Source organism: Aythya fuligula, chromosome 3, assembly GCF_009819795.1.
Source record: "Aythya fuligula isolate bAytFul2 chromosome 3, bAytFul2.pri, whole genome shotgun sequence".
NCBI lineage: Eukaryota > Metazoa > Chordata > Aves > Anseriformes > Anatidae > Aythya > Aythya fuligula.
Genome location: NC_045561.1, coordinates 36,626,688 through 36,644,189, shown reverse-complemented (window position 1 = coordinate 36,644,189; position 17,502 = coordinate 36,626,688). Strand labels below are relative to the sequence as shown.

General features: G+C 42.6%; 1 protein-coding gene across 1 annotated transcript in view; it reads left to right on the top strand.

Moving 5' to 3' along the window:
* TTC7A (tetratricopeptide repeat domain 7A) overlaps positions 1 to 17,502 on the top strand; it is a 158,289-nt gene that overhangs the window by 20,712 nt on the left and 120,075 nt on the right. The window contains exons 5-9 of the mRNA XM_032185233.1: positions 3,223 to 3,301; positions 6,602 to 6,762; positions 7,201 to 7,264; positions 16,881 to 17,018; positions 17,412 to 17,495. Of these exons, the coding sequence (XP_032041124.1) occupies positions 3,223 to 3,301; positions 6,602 to 6,762; positions 7,201 to 7,264; positions 16,881 to 17,018; positions 17,412 to 17,495 (526 nt within the window). The remainder of the gene's footprint in view (positions 1 to 3,222; positions 3,302 to 6,601; positions 6,763 to 7,200; positions 7,265 to 16,880; positions 17,019 to 17,411; positions 17,496 to 17,502) is intronic.

The following is a 17,502-nucleotide window of genomic DNA, read 5'->3' as shown; positions in this document are numbered from 1 at the left end:
ACTGCTGTTGAAGGAGAGAGTATGAATTTTTAGAAACCTGTGAGAGATGCAAAAGGAGCTGTGCAGAGGCAACGGTGTTGCTGCTGTTTGTGTGCTTTCCCCCAGAGAGTTGGCTCTGCAAATTGCCATGCGGTCATCCGAAGATGATCTCTTCCACCTGTTAGTGCCTAGGTTTTTACAGTTAATGAATGGGGATGAGAACACGATCTTCTGATGCTTACTTTTGGGTCCGCTTTGGCTTAGTATCTGTATTTCTTTCCCATCAATTTGCACAGAAAACTGTGTATTTCTTAATGGTCTTATCTTAAAATTTTGTGTAGTAGTAGTCAAACAGTTTGACATAAATGTGGTGTGACTAATTAGTAGTTTGGTAATCAATTACCCTTTATAAGGGGGGTACCCGTGGAAAAAAAAAAAAGTATTTTCATGCCAAGCTGGACTGAGCCACTCAAGATGCTGTCTGTCACAGTTCATACTCATGATTTTCTGTTCCTCTATATTAAATTAAATGTAATTGAATCCTGAACCACATTTCATCATGGCTTTTAAAATACTTCTCTTGCTACCTTTGTGGTTAAAACCAAGGCAGTTCATTTAATGACCACGTGCTTTTTTCTTCCTGTTCCTCCTCACTTCTTTCTCTGGCATCTCAGCAGTGCAGTAGGGGCCTATGGGGTCTTTCAGCTCATGTAATTTCCATGACCTAATGTTTGCTTCTGCCTGACTTGAGCCACCAGTACCTTGGATTTCCAAGTAGTCTTCTGTCCCAATCTTGGGGGGGCTCAGAATTGCTTAATTCCTGATCTAGACAAGATCAAACGGATTCACCATGGATTGCCAAGGGTTTTGTGTTTACATCCTCATCTGCTTATCAACACACGCTTATTTCTGTTCAAAGACCTGCTTTTATTTTTGCTTTCTTCAGGTTCTATTTTCAGAAACCTCATCAAGTGCATGCATGTTTAATATGTGAAGGGCATCTGTTAATGTGGAACAGTAAGTCCATTGTAATCATGAGTAGCATTCATACGCTCAAAATGAAGTGTGTGTGTGCTCTTTGGCCTTCCAGTGCCTTGGAGCACTGAGTGGAAAGGCAAACTCCTGCAGCGGGGTGTGTTTGCCAGCTGCTGGCAGGTGTACTGTCTCCTGTGACAGCTCAATAATGTTCAATAACGTTCAAAACATACGGGCTGCCAAAGCAAATCCTCGGTCCTGTGGAACTGGTATCGCTGTCAGATGCTTCACATGTTTCTGAGTTAAGAGCTCAGGGCCCGGAGCGAGTGCCCTCTGGGAGAGCCTGAGCACACAAGAGCCTGTCAGGGAGGTGCTGGGTGCTCCTCCTGCCTGCCTGCTGGGCACTGCTGCCTTCTGCTGAAGGTGGTCTAGGTGTTTGGCCTGTGGTTCATGTTCAACCCTGACTACTTGCAGAAGGGCAGCAGCTTGCTATTGATTCTTCCCTTCACCTCAGTGGTTCATAATCCTTCCTTTTCCTCTCCCCGTCCTTCTGGAGCACAGTGGTTCTCCTATGAAGTGTTGACTTGGTTTATGGCCTTGTCTAAAAAGCAAAACTGAAATGGTTCTCCAGTGTCCTGGGAATAAAATGGTCTTTTTTAGTACATTCTCTAGGGTTTTTTTTGTTTGTTTGTTTGTTTTTTGTTGTTTTGTTTCTAAGTATATGCCAAATGTGGCCTTAACTGGCTTTGCAAATAGCCACTGATCTTTCTGTTGCTAGTGAATGGATCCATTGTCACTTGGAGAAAAAAAATACTGTTATCATAACAAGAAATCGGAACGTGCATTTCTGAAAATGTTGTGGAGCTGTTGTACAGCACAACTCTTCTACCCAGCCTCTTGGGGAGCCCAAGGAAGTACAGGACGTGCTGGCACTCATTAAGTAACTGAGGGGAGACAGTGGGCAGATGCTCTTTGTGCAGCTGGAGGAATTGCTTGTTTTGGAGTATTTGGCACTAAACAGTCTGTGAATAGTTCTGTTGGCTTTGGTGTGACTGCTCATGTGTGTAAATACCACCATGTGCCTAATTGCTTTCCTCAGCTTAAGGTCCAGAACTGCATACCTGTGTGTATATTCTTTTCTAGACCCACAAAAATGCACCAGGCCATGTAAGTGAAGCGCTTGCTGAAGTGTTAAAGTCCAGCTTACAAAATTTCCCTCAATATTTTTTTCCTGGATAAATTATGAGTGCATCCTTTACCTAGGAGAAAGTGCAAGGGGAAAAAAAAAAAGATAGCATCAGGCTTTCTCTAGAGGAGCGGATCACCAGTGTTTTTATCTTGCCATACTTGGATGCTTGTCTGTAGGTTACCACCAGTCAGGTAATGATGAGAATTCTCTACTCCAAGTTTAGAGTTTTGAGATGAGTTTTGGTTGGAATAAAGACTGTACACCTGCATTGTGACTTGTAATTCTTCGGGTAGCTTTCACCCTTTGATGGAAGTGAGCTAGACTATTCTGGAGTTACTGTGGTGTTAGGGCTTTGCTCTTAACCTGGAAGAACCTTACAAGCTGCCAGTGTGCTAACTAGTATGTCTAGTGTATAACCACTCCTCTCCATCTCTTGTAGTGCTCAGACACAGGGTTAAGATACCGTTTGGCAACTAGACTGCTTTAACTGCTCATCGCGTACACAGAATGTGATTTATTTCTTTCAGCCTAACCCACTTTCATTGTAGGTTAAGCTGTGCTTGCAGACAGTTCCTGCAACTTTAGGTGCCCAACTGTAAACTGTTTCAACCACTGTAATTTCATCATGTGTTTGGACCATCAGACCCCAGGCATTTAAGCACCACCTAAAAGGAATCGTCACGTAAAAGCACCCCATCAGCTCGCTATAATTCAAACCAGTGCAGTCTGTGTGTACGAAGAGGAGATGTGGATGCTTTTAAGAAGAAGCATCTGCTTTATAAATATGAACTATGAAAAGCTTCCAAATGTCCCCTCTGTTCCTCAAATGTGAATGTGATCTTCTCCTAGGAAGCCATCTGGAGTAGGCATGCTACAGTCGCTGCCTCTCTCGGTGCCATTGTCCTGTCTGCCTCGGAGTGACTCGTCTCGCTTCTGCTCTCAGTGGTGGTTTTGTTGGCTTGCTCGAATGCCAAGTCTGTTGCCCAGCTTTGGTGCACCATGAAAATATTTCCTGTCTAATGTGCTCGTTTTCTTTTGCTTTTTTTTTATGATTTTTTTTTTTCCTGCTCTCCCCTTAGCAATATTGTGAAAGGAATGAGGAGTCTGCGAGAAATACTACGGACTGTGGAAACGAAAGCTACTCAGACCTTCAAAATGGTAAGGGGAATGAGTGGGAGCTGGGAAGGTGGGGGTCATCTGCTGTGATGGATTTCTCTCTGTTCCTTAACCATGGCGTTTGGACAAATTTTTCCTCGGTTGATTGCTTGTTGTTGTGTTTGTTTTTTTAATACTTCTGGAAGCGACGTGTCTAGTGATGCACTTAATTCAGAGAGCTATCCAGTTGAAACCTCTGAGCCTTCAGCTCTGGGCATATGGGATACTTTTATCTATTTTTTTTTCAGTGCATTATCTAACTCTGGTATAAATGGAGATGTATGGAGTTTGATAGTGCTATCCCAGGTGATAATGCCTTGCTTTCTTGCTTGCTTTTCAATGTGTCCATATGTACCTCTTCACTTTTGCATGTAGCAACATAGAGTACTTCTGGTGCTTGCAACAAACGCGGCTTTTTTTAGGTTCAAGTGCTTCAGTATTCATGTAAAACTCTTTTCAATACAGTGTAGCACAGAGTGATTTTTCTTTTGTATTTGCATTCTGCTTCCCGTTCTGAGTGCCTCTGGTAAAGAAATCATGGGGAAACTTATTTGTGTCTCTTTAACTGTGTAGTTTAACTTAGATGGTCCTTCCTTACCTCCACTTGAAGAGATCTTGTCCTGAGGTTACTCAGGATGCGACAAGATCAACATCAAGGAGAAGAGTAGTCTTGAGAACATGAATGAAAACTCTGCAGCCTGAAAAGTGTTGACATGGATCTGAACTAAATATGAAACAAGTTTAGCTATCTTTGTGTTTTGTGTAATTCCAGAGAAGTTTGAAGAAGAGGTGGACATGGTTTTGCTTAGCGTTTTGAAGATGGAGAGTGCTGGGTTCCAATGGATGGACTGATCTGTGTCTCTATTTCATATGCAAATGTAGAAATACAATGAAAGCATGAGCAGAAGGGGCAACCTGGGTAAATTTTTTGCCTAGGTTTCTCACATTTATATGTTTTGGAACTTCTGTTCTTGAAATGAATCTTCTTGTTGTCCAGGGATCACCTATGCCTAGTGGAGAATACACATGCATGTGGAATAACGTGCAGGGAATTAGAAGAGGTGACTTAAATAATTGTCACACTCAAATGGTCATATCCTTTCCCAGATTGAGATCAGAACTCAGGGGATTTTCTTGCTCATCTGTTTTATTGTTCTGCTGAAATGAGTGTAACCATCTGCTGTTCCTGTACCGTGGCAGAATGTGGCACTTGAATGCTCCTGTCCCTACGCAGCTGGGGAGAGCTATCCAACACCCCTGGGGGGTTTACTCCTAAGGGGAAACTTGAAGGTGTTCATCCAGTAGTTTTTCCTGGGACTTCTCTTTTACTGGAAGTTGTGTTTTCATTTTCTTTATTTTTAAAGAGCTGTCAAGAGGGCAAAGGGAGGAACGTGCTTAATTAAACAAGTTTTTCAAGCATGAAAGTGAAACACACAATTTTCTTCTTCCTAATTTGTGGGATCGCAGTGTTCTCCAAGCATAATGATGCTTTTTTTAGCCAAAGGCAGTAATAACATAAATCACAGTCTTGGCCTGTTCTGGTTTGTTTGGTCTTATTCAAAACAAGAGTGAAGCTAATTTACACAGCTACTGTACTGTATGTTAAAATCGAAGGCATTGCGAGTGTTTGGTTCTTGCTTTTTGAAAGGCTTATCACAAACTGTACTCCTACTTTTGTGTGAAACAGTAAAGATCTTTCTGTTGCTGGCATAATATTCTTCCCTCCCCTCTAAAGCTGTAGGAAAAAAATATAGGAGAGTTGGCTCCTTAGGGTAAAACTGACTAAATAATTACACACCGAGATGGTAAAATGATACTGGCTAATGTCACGGTGCCCTAGGCCATTTTGCTCATGGTTAGTTGCTATAAAAAGCATAGGAAAGCATCATTAGATACAGAAGGCTTTCTGTAACTTGTCAGTAGAAGCGCAGGGAAGGTCTTGGGGTTTCCAGGGGGTTGTATGTGACAATATTTCTTTGAGGCATTGCCATACATTCAAATCAGCTTGCCGTTTGCTAGGTGTAGCTATGAAACCTCCCTTTCTGGTGCTGAAGAAACAGAGAGAGCACACACACGCTAGTGTGGCTGCATTTTAGGCTAACTCAGTGACTTTGTGTGTGCTCAGGTAGGTGACAATACAGAATCTTGTATTAAAAGAGGTTGTTTTTCTGCATCCGATGACCTGAATTTTCTTAAACCTCAGTGTGATTTGTGTGGTCCCACAGATGTCACACCTCGAGTGTCGTAGTGGTTCAGTTCATCAATCGTACCTACCCTGGTGTTTAAGAGAGTGCCTCTTGGCAGCCTCGTACCTTATCATAACGCATGAATCGCACATAAAATCCATATGCAGTAGTCAGAGAAGTTCAAAAATATTTGCAGGCATTTAGGACAGAGGGGCTGAAGTTTCATTCTGCTTCTGTGCTGTGCTATGTTTGTTTTGCAGCATAGAGTAGTGCGCTGCTGAGAATTCCCAGCAGATAGCCCCTGCTTTGATTTCCCTCTGCTTGTTTGCATGTTGCTCTGTTTACAATGCAAAAAGCTAGAGATTTATTATGTGAGTTTAAACTGAGACAAATGCCAAGGATAGCTTTGCAAAATCAACTTAGCTTGGTGTCTTTTGGGCCCAGCTTGCCAGCTATGGATAGGAACTGGAAAGCGAGTACTTAAGGGCGCTCAATAGTCAGAAAGGGCAAGCGATGTTGTTGTTTCAACATGAAGTTCTAACCCTCTTCTCTCTTTCCTCTATTATTATTATAGCAACAACAACAACAAAAAAAAAAAAACACACAACAAAACACAGAAGTAATACAGAGAAGAAGTTGTAAAAAGCTGTGGTTGGAGACACATTAACAGCTACAGGGTTGTGCTTTTAAACCTGAGGCAGAAGTCATCTCTGGGCTGTGACCTGCATCCAAAGTTTTGAGGCTGAGAAAGCAGTGGAGTGTCATCATACTCTGAAATAGAAACACTTGTGAGATTGTCTCAAAAGTCCAGGTGGCAGTCAGCTGGTTTCATTCACTAATGTGTCCCTTCCTGTCAGGCTGTTTTTTAACTATTGCATTGCAGCAAGACCATGTCAATGCAGAAGGGTGGGCTTTTTGGAGGAGAGAAGCAACAGCCACTGTGGCAGACTTTGTAGCAGCAGCTTTAGCTACTCTGAAAAGAGGTACTGTAATGTATATTTGTATCAGTATGTCTGCTTCCCAAGGTGAGACATAGGAAGGGATATTTTGTGTGTCTGCGTGTGTTTGAGAAGGCTTCACTGATGCATCTTTCTCTGTACTGTTCTCTGATCTCTAGACCGCAGCCAAGCAGCTAGCCCAAGTACTTCTCCACTCCTTAAGCGAAGACTGTTACTGGAGCCCTTTATCTGATCCTCTTCCTGAGTTCATGAACAAGGAAGATCAGTCTTACGTTAGCAATCTTCTTTGTCGGAAGCCCGAGCTATACACAGAAGAGAAGTAAGCGTTCTTTTTTTATTTTGGGTTATTGACAGAAGGAAGGAGAGTGTTTGAATGCTCTTCAGTACTGCTAATTATGTCACTGATTGATGTGCTAGTTTTGTGTGTTCTTGGTTTTGACTTCTCATCAAAAGGCCTGCTGGGAAGAGTAAAGCATTAAACCTTGAGTGTTTTGATGTTTTTTCCCTCCAGGAAGGAAGAAAATCCAACCAAATAGCTGTCTTTGCTATGAAATAGAAATAATCTATTTATAGTTCAGAATAGCTCATCTAGGATATGTTTCAGAGCTTTTAATTGTGTGAACCTGAAAAAGCAGGTATTACCTAGCAAATGAATTATGTATGAGATGTTTCAAGTTACTGCTCTTCTTGTGAAATGAGAAAGAGGCGGATGGGATAATTCTTGACCTTCCTCAGAAAATTGTGTTCTGTCTTTCAGCGTTTACTGCCCTCGGGACAACGTAGAAGAAGCTCTTCTTCTCCTCTTAATCAGTGAATCCATGGTAAGCCAAAAATGAGTTTGTAATATTAATAGCAAAAAAAGGAGTATTTCTATGTCGAGTCCTCTGGTTGGTTTTGCTTACAAAATCTTCCCTACATAAGCAAAGATTCTTCTCATGAACAGGAAATGCTATTTCTTTCTCTTGGTGACACCACTTTTATTAGGTGGAACTTCAGTGAAGGATTTGGGGAGTCGTTAAAAGGAAATACCTGCTAGCTCAAGTCTCCGCTTTCTTGCAAAATTCTGAACACACCATCATAATATTGTTTGCTTTTAGAATATGAGGCAAAAGTTAGGAGGTAGAACCACTGCAAAATACTGAAATGACTTAAAATATTACGTGAGCAATATAACACTAAAGACTTCTTGGTGATTTCTAATTTAAATCTCCGCAGTATATCTGTATTGTGTTTTCAAGGCCCTTTTGTAATTAGAAGTGGAGCCTCCTGGAGCAGGGACTTGTAGTGTGATGAATGCAGATGTATCAGAAGAATTTGTGTCAGTGTGGCTTGTCTGGGCTGATCCATGTGTGAGGAGGGATCTGGAGCAGCGGGAGTACTGACTGCTCCAGCCTTCTCTGGGGCTGACCTCAGCTGAAAAGGCCTTACGGGACCTTGAACACTGTAGTCTTGTTCTGCTGAGGGGAATGAAAGCTACCATTTTATCCAGGAGCATGTAAAATGGCAAACTGCTCCTGTAACTGTTGTGGATGAAGCAGCGTGAAAATGATACTGATAGGAGCTGGACTGCTGGGCTGACTTCAATATTAACTAAGTATGTGTGTGTTTGAGTGCTGTCTCTTATATAGAGGAACTGTCTGGAGGTAGGTGCAAGGCATTTTGATCTGCTGTGCGTAAAGTACTTAAATAAGCAGAGGTCCTGTAGTGGAGTTCTGCAGGAACCATAACAGACTCCATTTTTGGGGGAATGGAGCACCTGAGCCTTTGCTTTCCTCTCACGTTAGCAGTAGGCTTGCCATTTGTTTACTGTTTTAACAAAACTACAGGACAAGTATATAGAAGTACAGCTGTGTATAGAAATACACTTAGCAGTGACAGGAACGTGCTTTCTGAGTGAGAGAACAGAAGGAGCAATCTGATTCTTATATCTGTTTGCAGGGCATAAATATTTACCTGCGGTTCTGCTGCTGTAGTATTAGGAAGAGGAAATTTTGCTTAATTTTTGATACAACGAGAGATCTATTACAGCTGTTTGTTGTAAGCCAGTGAGTCTTCTCATGTACGGGTTTGCTGTTCATTTGGAGATGTGTGGGTTGTTTTGCTGTTTTTTAAAATTTGCTGAGCCTTGTGGAACATAAGTTAACAAAAAGCAGATTTGCAGTTGCAGTCTCCCTCATGATGTGACGCTGGCTGGATAACACATGTTCCTTCTTGGAGAGAGTGTTGGTGGCAAGTAATAGTGATATGTTTCTGTAGGCCAGCAAGCAACATGGCTGGTGATCCCAGATATTGGCTGGGTTGGGAGTATCTTCATTACTCTGATTAAGAACCACTTAACTACCCCTCAGCTACGGTTAAGTTGACTTGTTTGGAGCTATCCAGAATCTGACACTTTGACTGCTCTGTCAGAGCAAAACTCACCAGAACAGTACTTTCCCTGTCTGATTTTTAAAGAGAAAAAATAGCAACCTTGCTGCTCTAATTCTTTTGCAGGACTGTAAAACCAAACAGCTGCTCCACCTGCCTGTTTCTGACTTTAGCCATTCCAAAATGAGCTGACATGGGACAAAACTGGTGGTGGGGGGGAAGGATTTGGGAACAGGAGAATTGTCAGCACAAAGAGGGGACATAAAGACATGTTCTGGGCAAGAGTGTAGATATCAGAGAACCATAAATATGTGAGAAATTGGCTGAAGGAGATACAGGGCATGGTAAGTTGTTGTGTTTTTTTTTAGCAATACACATCTTGAACACCTTTTAATTCTCCTAGTCATACAAGGAGGGAGTAAATCATTGCTAGGCAGTTTGCTGCACCAGCTGAAATGCATTCTGTTCTTCTGCTTGTCTCACCTTCATAAGGTGTAGCTAACGCCTACCTCACAAGGATCTGTGTGACTCCCCAGAAAAAAGTTACTAGTGCTACAGGACTCCTACCTGCAGGGGCTAAGGGGAAAAAAAAAAACCACATGTAAGTTGTTGCGAGCCTCATCCTACATCCCAGCAAACTTCCTCTGACTCCCAGTGGCGCAGGGTTCTGCCTCCAGATGCTGTCTGTGCTTTTCTTATCCCATTTCTTTTGCTTTTGAAGGTAGCAGCTTTGCATGTTCTGGTGGAACGGAATGGGAATATCTTCTAAATTGGTAATTAAGCATTCCTTCAGTATTTCACTCTGCTTTGGAGCCTAAGTATATAAAAACCAAGCAGCATGGTAGACTTTGTCATAGCTTTGGAAATGCTTCTGTCGGTATATTAACACTTAGAGTAACAGCTCGTTTCCTTACGGCCCTCTCCTGAGTTGCCTCTTGTATTTGTTCTGTCCTTGTTGAAAATGGGAACCTGTCTTCCTAAGCCAAGGCATCTCTGCAGGCAATGAAGAGCACCCTGGCTCTGGGGTTTGGCAAGCTCTCGCCTGTGGTGCCAGTTGTTATTTAGCTCCCATGGCTGGCTGTGGAGCTCTCGTGGAGGAGTGTAGTGAAACAAATCAGGCAGCCTGAAGATTACCACAGTTAGGGCTGTCTTCTTCAGGGGGTTTGGAGGTTTTCGGGTGAAATTCTCCTTCCATACACACAGCCTGAGTTGCAGGATGGACAGGCTGGTCATAAGAAGAGAAAAATGTTCTCCCTCTCACCCGGGAGGAGGCCAGCTTGTGCCAGCCTTCGCAAGCTCAGGCTGCAGTAGAAAGATGTGTTCCTGTTGAGCACTGGAAAGATGGGCCAGCCTATTTTTAAATGGCTAGTCCTGCTTCTGTCTATATTTAACTCATCAAGACCAACAGCACTGTCTTTGGGGCAAGCCGAGTATGTGGAGGCTTGCTGCGTGTGCTTTCTCTGCACCGTGGCACTGCTTCTGCTGTCAGAGGCTCTGGGCCTGTTGTGTGGCTGCGAGTAGGTGGGGGAGGTTTGGCAGCACTAATCCTGAACTGCAGATTTGTTTGTTTTAATAACTGCTCCCAGGAATATTTGCTGAGTTGACTCTGCTGCCCCTTAAAATCAGCCAGAAGTTTCTCAGGGCAAGGATTGGAAACTTTCTATGACTTGTGGTGTGTACTTTTGAAGTGAAAGTTCTTTATTTGCACTTATAAGCTTTCCCTTTTTGAATCCAAGGTCTAAAACATAGCCTAAAATCTTTAGCTCAGCCCTTGGGAATGCTGGCTCTTACACCAGCCAGGATCCCTCGCTGTGGCCCAGCAAACGTCCCAGGTAGCATGGGTCACCTTGGTGATTCCGTGGTCACTCCAGTACTAGTGGAAATGAAGCTCCTTGTGTCCAAAACTAATAAATTCTGTGCCTGTGTAACAAAGATTAGAAATGTCATCCCCATCTTATCTCTGACTTGAATCCCTAAAGGCGATTTGACCTTGCAGAGCCTGAGAGCGCAGAACAGATGGTGAGGGGGGAAGTAAGATACTGGGACTGGCCCTGATCTTTTTACTGGTGAGAGTAAAAACTTGTGGCTTTGAGCATGCCTGTGAGGGAATAAGACTTAGCCTGTTTATTTTTAAACACAGAAATAATTAAAACACATTAACTCTGCAGTTCCTAGCTTTATACAGTAATCCTGGCCAACAAATGGGTTGGTGAAAGAGCAGAAACTCTTGTTGCTTTTACGGTGTGTTTTTTTTTTTTGAATGACACAGCTGGACGACTGTCACGAGTGTTTCTTTGAGGGCTAGGGGACTAAGGCAGCCTAAGGAGACAGCTGGGGACAGGATTGCCTGTTCTGTTGGTTCCTGCCAAATCACTGGTCTGCAAGGCAAAGCTGTGTGTGCATTCGGGACCTGTGAAGATAAATTGCAGGATGTTTCTAGTGGGAAATATACTGCCCCTGTGAATTTCCTTGTGAATGAACAGTTCAACTGCAAGCCCCAGAAGATGGGCTAGCCAGCTTTTTCTTCTTTTGCTTTGCAGTAGACAGTCTTATTTCCAAACTTGCAGGGAGGATGTAAATTCTTGGAAGATAACTCTAAATGCAGATTATTGATAGCAGATACGTGACTTTGGTACCCAAGACAGTACCCATACATAAAGCTGCCTTTGTTGCATTACTTTTTCCCATCTACTTTTTCTCCTCCTTTCCTTCTGGATAGGGAAGCGGGGCTGTTTTGGCCAGGAGTCATGTCTGTCTTGCTTTCAGTGGTATTTCCAGAATTAGGTCTGCTACAAGAGCAGGTATTGAAATACACCTGGTGAAGGAGATGACAGTCATATTTTATAACTAAATGCCAGACCAAAAGGAAAAATTGAGTAGAGTATTCGTATGTTGTTGGCTGTCCAAGGATGATTTGAGTCTCTGATACGCTTTGCAAACTGCCTGTGTGGTGTAGTGGAAAATAGCCAAGAGTTGTTGCTTCTTTGGACTGTAATTCTTTGGCTTTTTGTAATGGGCATCTTTCTAATTGTGAGAAGCCACATTTTGCTTAGAAGAAAGCGTTCACATTGAGGGAAGAGAGGACCAAGAGCAGTATGTAGAACATTCACTTGTGAGCCAGACCTCCTCAGTAGGTCAGACAGGCACAGATTTGTTTTGGGGATGTGACTGGCTGGCTTGCTTTGTGCTTATGATACTGTTGTGCCTCCTTGATACTTGTAGAAAAGGAGTTGCTTACTCATCCTGAGTGAAATTGCTGCTGACACAGACTGAAGTCTTTACTCTGCTGCATTTGTGCTTTGGGTAAGAGAAGTTCAGCCTTCCAGCCCCTTTGTATCCATGGGCTATTTTGCCAGACATCTAGATTAGGCCCTGGGAGCTATTGCCTTCCAGAAACGAGACAGATGCCTGACAACTCATACAGGCACTGCGTTTTCATTCTCTGTGCTTCTGCTCTTAAATGGAGCAGGTTGTGGTATTTCTGTAAGAGCAGGCCTGGGAGGAGTTGGTGTATGGTATTTCCTCCTTGTTCCACCTGCTTCCTGTTTTCACAGCGGCCTTGTGGTTGACCTTGAATACTTTCTATGTGTACGTTGGTGAGGAGAGCCTTCACATGCTGTGTGGAGATAGCACCTCAGGTGGAAATTCAGTAGCCTCTTGATGTGAAAGGATCTGTGCCATGGCAGAGAACGGAGACCCAAGGATGTGGGCTAAGTATTTCCCACCTCTCAGCAGTAGAGGCATCAATTGCACGATTTCCAAGGCTTGTTGTCGATCTTCCACACATAGCATTTGTTTTTCTCTCTTAATGTTAGTATTGAATCACACCAATTACATTATTACAGTACACTGTAAAACATGCTGCTGTTCTGTATAGCTGGGTTGCAGTGGATCTGGCAATTATGTCTCCTTTCAAAAGACACAAGTTGAACATTAGAATGCCCATGAATTAGGGCGCAGGCAGCAGGCACTCATTAAAGATTTTAATTGCTTTCTTTTTCTTCTTTGAAACAAAGCAGGGGGAGCCATGTTTCAAAGTGAGCAATTAAAGGATACTTTATAGCTAATTGCAGTGAGAAGGGGCTGCTATGTGGAATATGCTCCATTGTCATTCATATGATTGCTTGACTTTTATTAAGAAGAACATCTCTGTGTTGTGGTAAAATTTAATTTTCTGCAGTGTAACTGTGTGCGTAATATCTGCTGAAGTAATGGCTCTTTGGATTTGCTGTGGCTCTTTTCTTTTCTGCAGCTCCATGTACTAAACACAGCATAAATGAGTTGTAGTTAGCATGTGAGAGGCATAGCAGTGTCAGCGAGGTACAGCACATCCTCTGTGGCTAGGGGGCTTATCTCAGCTGCAGGTGAGTATATTGTGCATGTGGACACGAAGAAAGAGCCTGTTGCTCAGCGGGATTGTTAGGTAAATTGTTCACGTACATAAAATCTGGCACAGAGATCAGCAAGCTTCAGCACTGGGGCAGCTCGTGGGCACCAGTCTGTGCTGGAGCCTTTGGGGTGCACGCAGCCTGTGGGCATCGTGCCAGGAGGAAGGGCTGAAGGTGCTCGTGGGCCTGCATGCTGCTCAGGCTGCGCTGACTCCAGGATGTGTTTATGTCCCAAAATAGGGCTGGTGTCATGTCTGAGCCACCTGCCTGCAGAGATGCTTGCGTCTGTAACACATCCCAAAATATGCAAATGCGATGCATCTTTGGGTTGCCCTGTAACTGAGAAATAGCCCAAATAAAGAGGGTTTGACTGTGTGTTTTCCTCCGTGCAATAATGCAAATTACACTAACTCCTGTTGGTAGCAGGAGTGACCTTCTCCATCCTACACGACAGCCTTGAACAGAGGGTCTCTTCTTCTGATGGCGTGACTCACCGTCTCTCTCCATCCCACTTGTGTGCAGTGAGGCACGTCTGTGTTACAATGGGAACAGCTTAAAAGGAAGACTCACACTGGGGGTGCTGGAAGCGTATTTGTAGCAGTTTTGATGCTGCTTATAGGGGAGGAGGAAGAAATGCAATGGGACAAAGCAGGAATTGCTGCCTAGGTGCAGCTGTTTGGTCAGCCTTCTGCAAACCTTCTACGAATAGGCCTTTTTCCAGTTGCATTCAGGAAAACTAATGGCTTAAAAGATTAGAAACACAGGTGTTGGAATAATGTTCAGATAATGGCTTAGAATGCATGCAGACTCAAATGGTCACTGAAGTCTGTCTGTACCTTTCAGTAAGTAAAACTTGCTGTTGGACAAAATCAGTATATGCAGCATTGCACCAGCTCTGCAGCTGTTTTGCCTGTGTACTTACCTGGGACTGTCAGGATTTCTCATTGCCCCACTGAAGTGTACACAAAGGTAAACAAAGAAAACCTGGCTAATGGTGATCTGGATCACAGTATCCTTCCTTTTGAGAGTCCCTAGAAACATTCTGGTTTCCCCGAGGGGATTTCAAGTAAGTGATCCACATTTCCCTCCTCTGCCCTCCTGTATGTAACACTGCAGAGGTAACTGGTACCTTGAGCCTTGGGATGATGATTTGCAGTGCTGTATGAGACACACTCTGTGTTCTTGCTACTAGTGTTTGTTATGAGATTTGCATCATCTTGTCTTTTTTTTTTTTTTTTTTTATGGCTCTGTAGCAATATGAGGGCTCCTTGATTTTTCAGCGACTGGCATTAGCAATTGGAAATAGGGCCAGTAATTACATAACCATAAACCACGCTGTCGGGGTAGAAGTGACTTGATGTATTTGCTCAGTGGCAACTTTCATGTGTGGAAGCAGAGAGTGATGGATTGCAAAGACCTTCCGTGGCTTTGAGATTTAAAGGATTGAGCTAAATAAGCAAGTTTATGACCTTGGAAGGAATATTAGTCATGCCTGTGCATATGTTGTTTGTAACTGCTCTCTGCCTAGGTGAAGTGCGATACGTACAACGTGTTCAGTGTGACTGCAGTTCTCACATGTAATGTCTCGTTCCTGTTTATTGCAGAATTTGGGCATGTTGTTGCATCTAGTACCAACATCTGTTAGGAGACATTAATGGGCACTCTCTAGTTCTGATTAATTTTCTCTGTGTTAATGCAGCAATTTAAAAGCCATAGCTCAGTGCTAGATGGATACCCAAAAAAAGCATCAGGCTATAGGTGGCTGTAATGGGAGGCTGATCAGACTACAGAGCATGCAGGTGATATCTCATTAGCTATTTTCTACAAACAATTAATATAACTCATGGAAAAATGTGCTATTGCTACTGTATATATCTAGGAGGATTCACCTGGCAGTAAGGATCATTCTGGATCTGCTTTAACTTCCTTTTTAAAATAGTAATCTCAGAATCATACTGTATATGTTCTTTTTTTTTTTTTTTTTTTTTCTTTTTTACAGCAATTTTGTTTTTCTTTTGAAGTAGTTTTGGGTTAAATCCAAACAGAACTTGAACATTTTCTTTCCCATTTATATTTACTTTGTTTTGCTAATAAAGACAGATAAGCCATGCTTCTGTGCTCTGCTTGCAGGAATTTCTTATTTTCTCACCCTTATTCTCTGATACAATGTATTGTTCTGGGCTATCTTTTTAAATCACAAATTATGTCTTCTGTATTTACATAAAAAAAGAAACCACTTCCCTTGCTACAAGAGGTGGTGTAAATTTTTGTACGCAATCCAAACACTAGACTGAGTCTGCCCTGTCAGCTTGCCTTTAGCTGCGTTTGCCATTAGCTCTTGGTTGTGATTGGGTTGGTTGGCAGTAATTGTGTTTGCTGTCTCAGCTGTGATGAAGAATGCTTGGAACTGGGTATTGCACAGATAATATCATGATGAAACAGTTGCAGCTTAATCATCCTGAAATATGCGTGGGCTGTAGGAGCTGCATATTCTGGAAATTTTTATTACACTTAATTCCAGTGTTTAACCTTTTTAGGAAAAAAAAGCTCCCTGCAATTAAAAAGAAATAGATGTAAGATTATAGTAGTGAGTATTATAAAAAAAATTTCGTAGCCTCCCTGCTTTAGAGAGGAAACATCTTGTTTGTTTTTGCCCCAGGTGAAACTGTTTGCAGTCTCCTAATTTTTCTGATCTCTTAGATGTCAGACCTGAATGTCCTACATTGCACCTCGTCCAGCTGAGGAGCCCAGGGCAGGGTATCTGTGCTCAGTGTATGCCACTGTGCTCAGCAGCATACAGTATTGCCTTTCTCAGAGGTTAGGCAGTCATGTTCAGAAACCAGAGGGAATTTTCTTTTCATTCTGGGTTCAAGATTTCCCTCTTTGTCCTCAGAAAACAGAGGCTGGGATCTTGAGGTAGATCTCAGTCTGTGGGATGTGGTATTTTGCAACATCCTAGCAAGCTGCTAGACTGATCATTTTCTGTCAAAAGTAATGTTTCTTTTAAATGTATCTAAGCTGAGCAATGAACTGATAGATTATGCAAAATTAATACTTACAAAATAAGATATTTTCCAAATAATTATTTGGTATTGCATTGCCCAGGCTTCTAATTGCATTAAATTGATGGCAAATATGATTACTCAGGCAACCTGCTCAAATTAAAAAATAAAAAGTGAGTAGCAGAAAAGAACAAGAGAAACGCATGGTATTGAGAAGAAAACAGTTGCAGGCACAGAGGACAGCTGCTTCCATGGTTGGTATTTTATCACAGTTGCAGCTAATTGAAGTAATAAAGAACATGGATTAAGGATAGTTTGTATTTTGACGTCTTGGGGAATCTGATCTGTTAGGTCAGTTTCCTAATGTTCTGATTCTGAAAAAAAATCCAGATGAAGTATTCCCAGCAGGTCTGTTCTGTACGTACAGCTGTCTTCTTGAGTTTGCTTTCTGTGGATAAAAAAAAAAAAAAAGTCTACTTCTGTATGGAAACACCTTGCTGATCTGGGAATATTTTTAATTTAAAAAACAAAACAACAAAAACAAAATAAATAAAATCTTGAGACGATTGTAAACAATGTACCATGGGTGATGGGTAGAGCTTCCTGTGGATGAGTTGTGTTGTTTTGTTTTGTTTCCTTGCTCTGCTGAGGTCTGATGCTATGTTTGTGTCTGTCCCCAGGCAAACCGGGACGCAGTGATCAGCCGTGCCCCTGACCAGCAGGATGACCGGGCTGTCAGCCTCCGGGATGCTTCTGCAGTCTACGACCTTCTCAGCATCACACTGGGCAGAAGAGGGCAGTATGTCATGCTTTCTGAGGTACCTCTGCCTTCTGGCTCGACTTCCATCTGAAATGTGCAAACAAAACCTGCCTTTCAGTAACTGTTGGCTGTTGGTCAGGGAGGTGAAGCACACTAGCTGGCAATTAGTAGAAACAGCTACAGGCCTGTGGCAGCACAGGTCAGAACTGTTTGAGACTTTAAGCTAATTCATATGTAGGCTGTTGAACAAAGCAGCCCTAATTTAAAGTGGTATCGTATGGTAGCAGGCCCCATTAACTAAGAGGAAGAAAATTGTCATTTGAAAAAAAAACATACTTGCTCCACAACAAGGCGTCTGCCCTAATTTGCTTACTGAGCCATGCCAAACAGCAGTATTGACAAAGGATATCAAAAACAATTCCTGACATTTCTTCCAATGTTTATTTTGCAGTGCTTGGAGAGAGCCATGAAGTTTGCATTTGATGAATTTCACCTTTGGTACCAGCTTGCCCTGTCCATGGTGGCTTGTGGAAAGGTAAAGT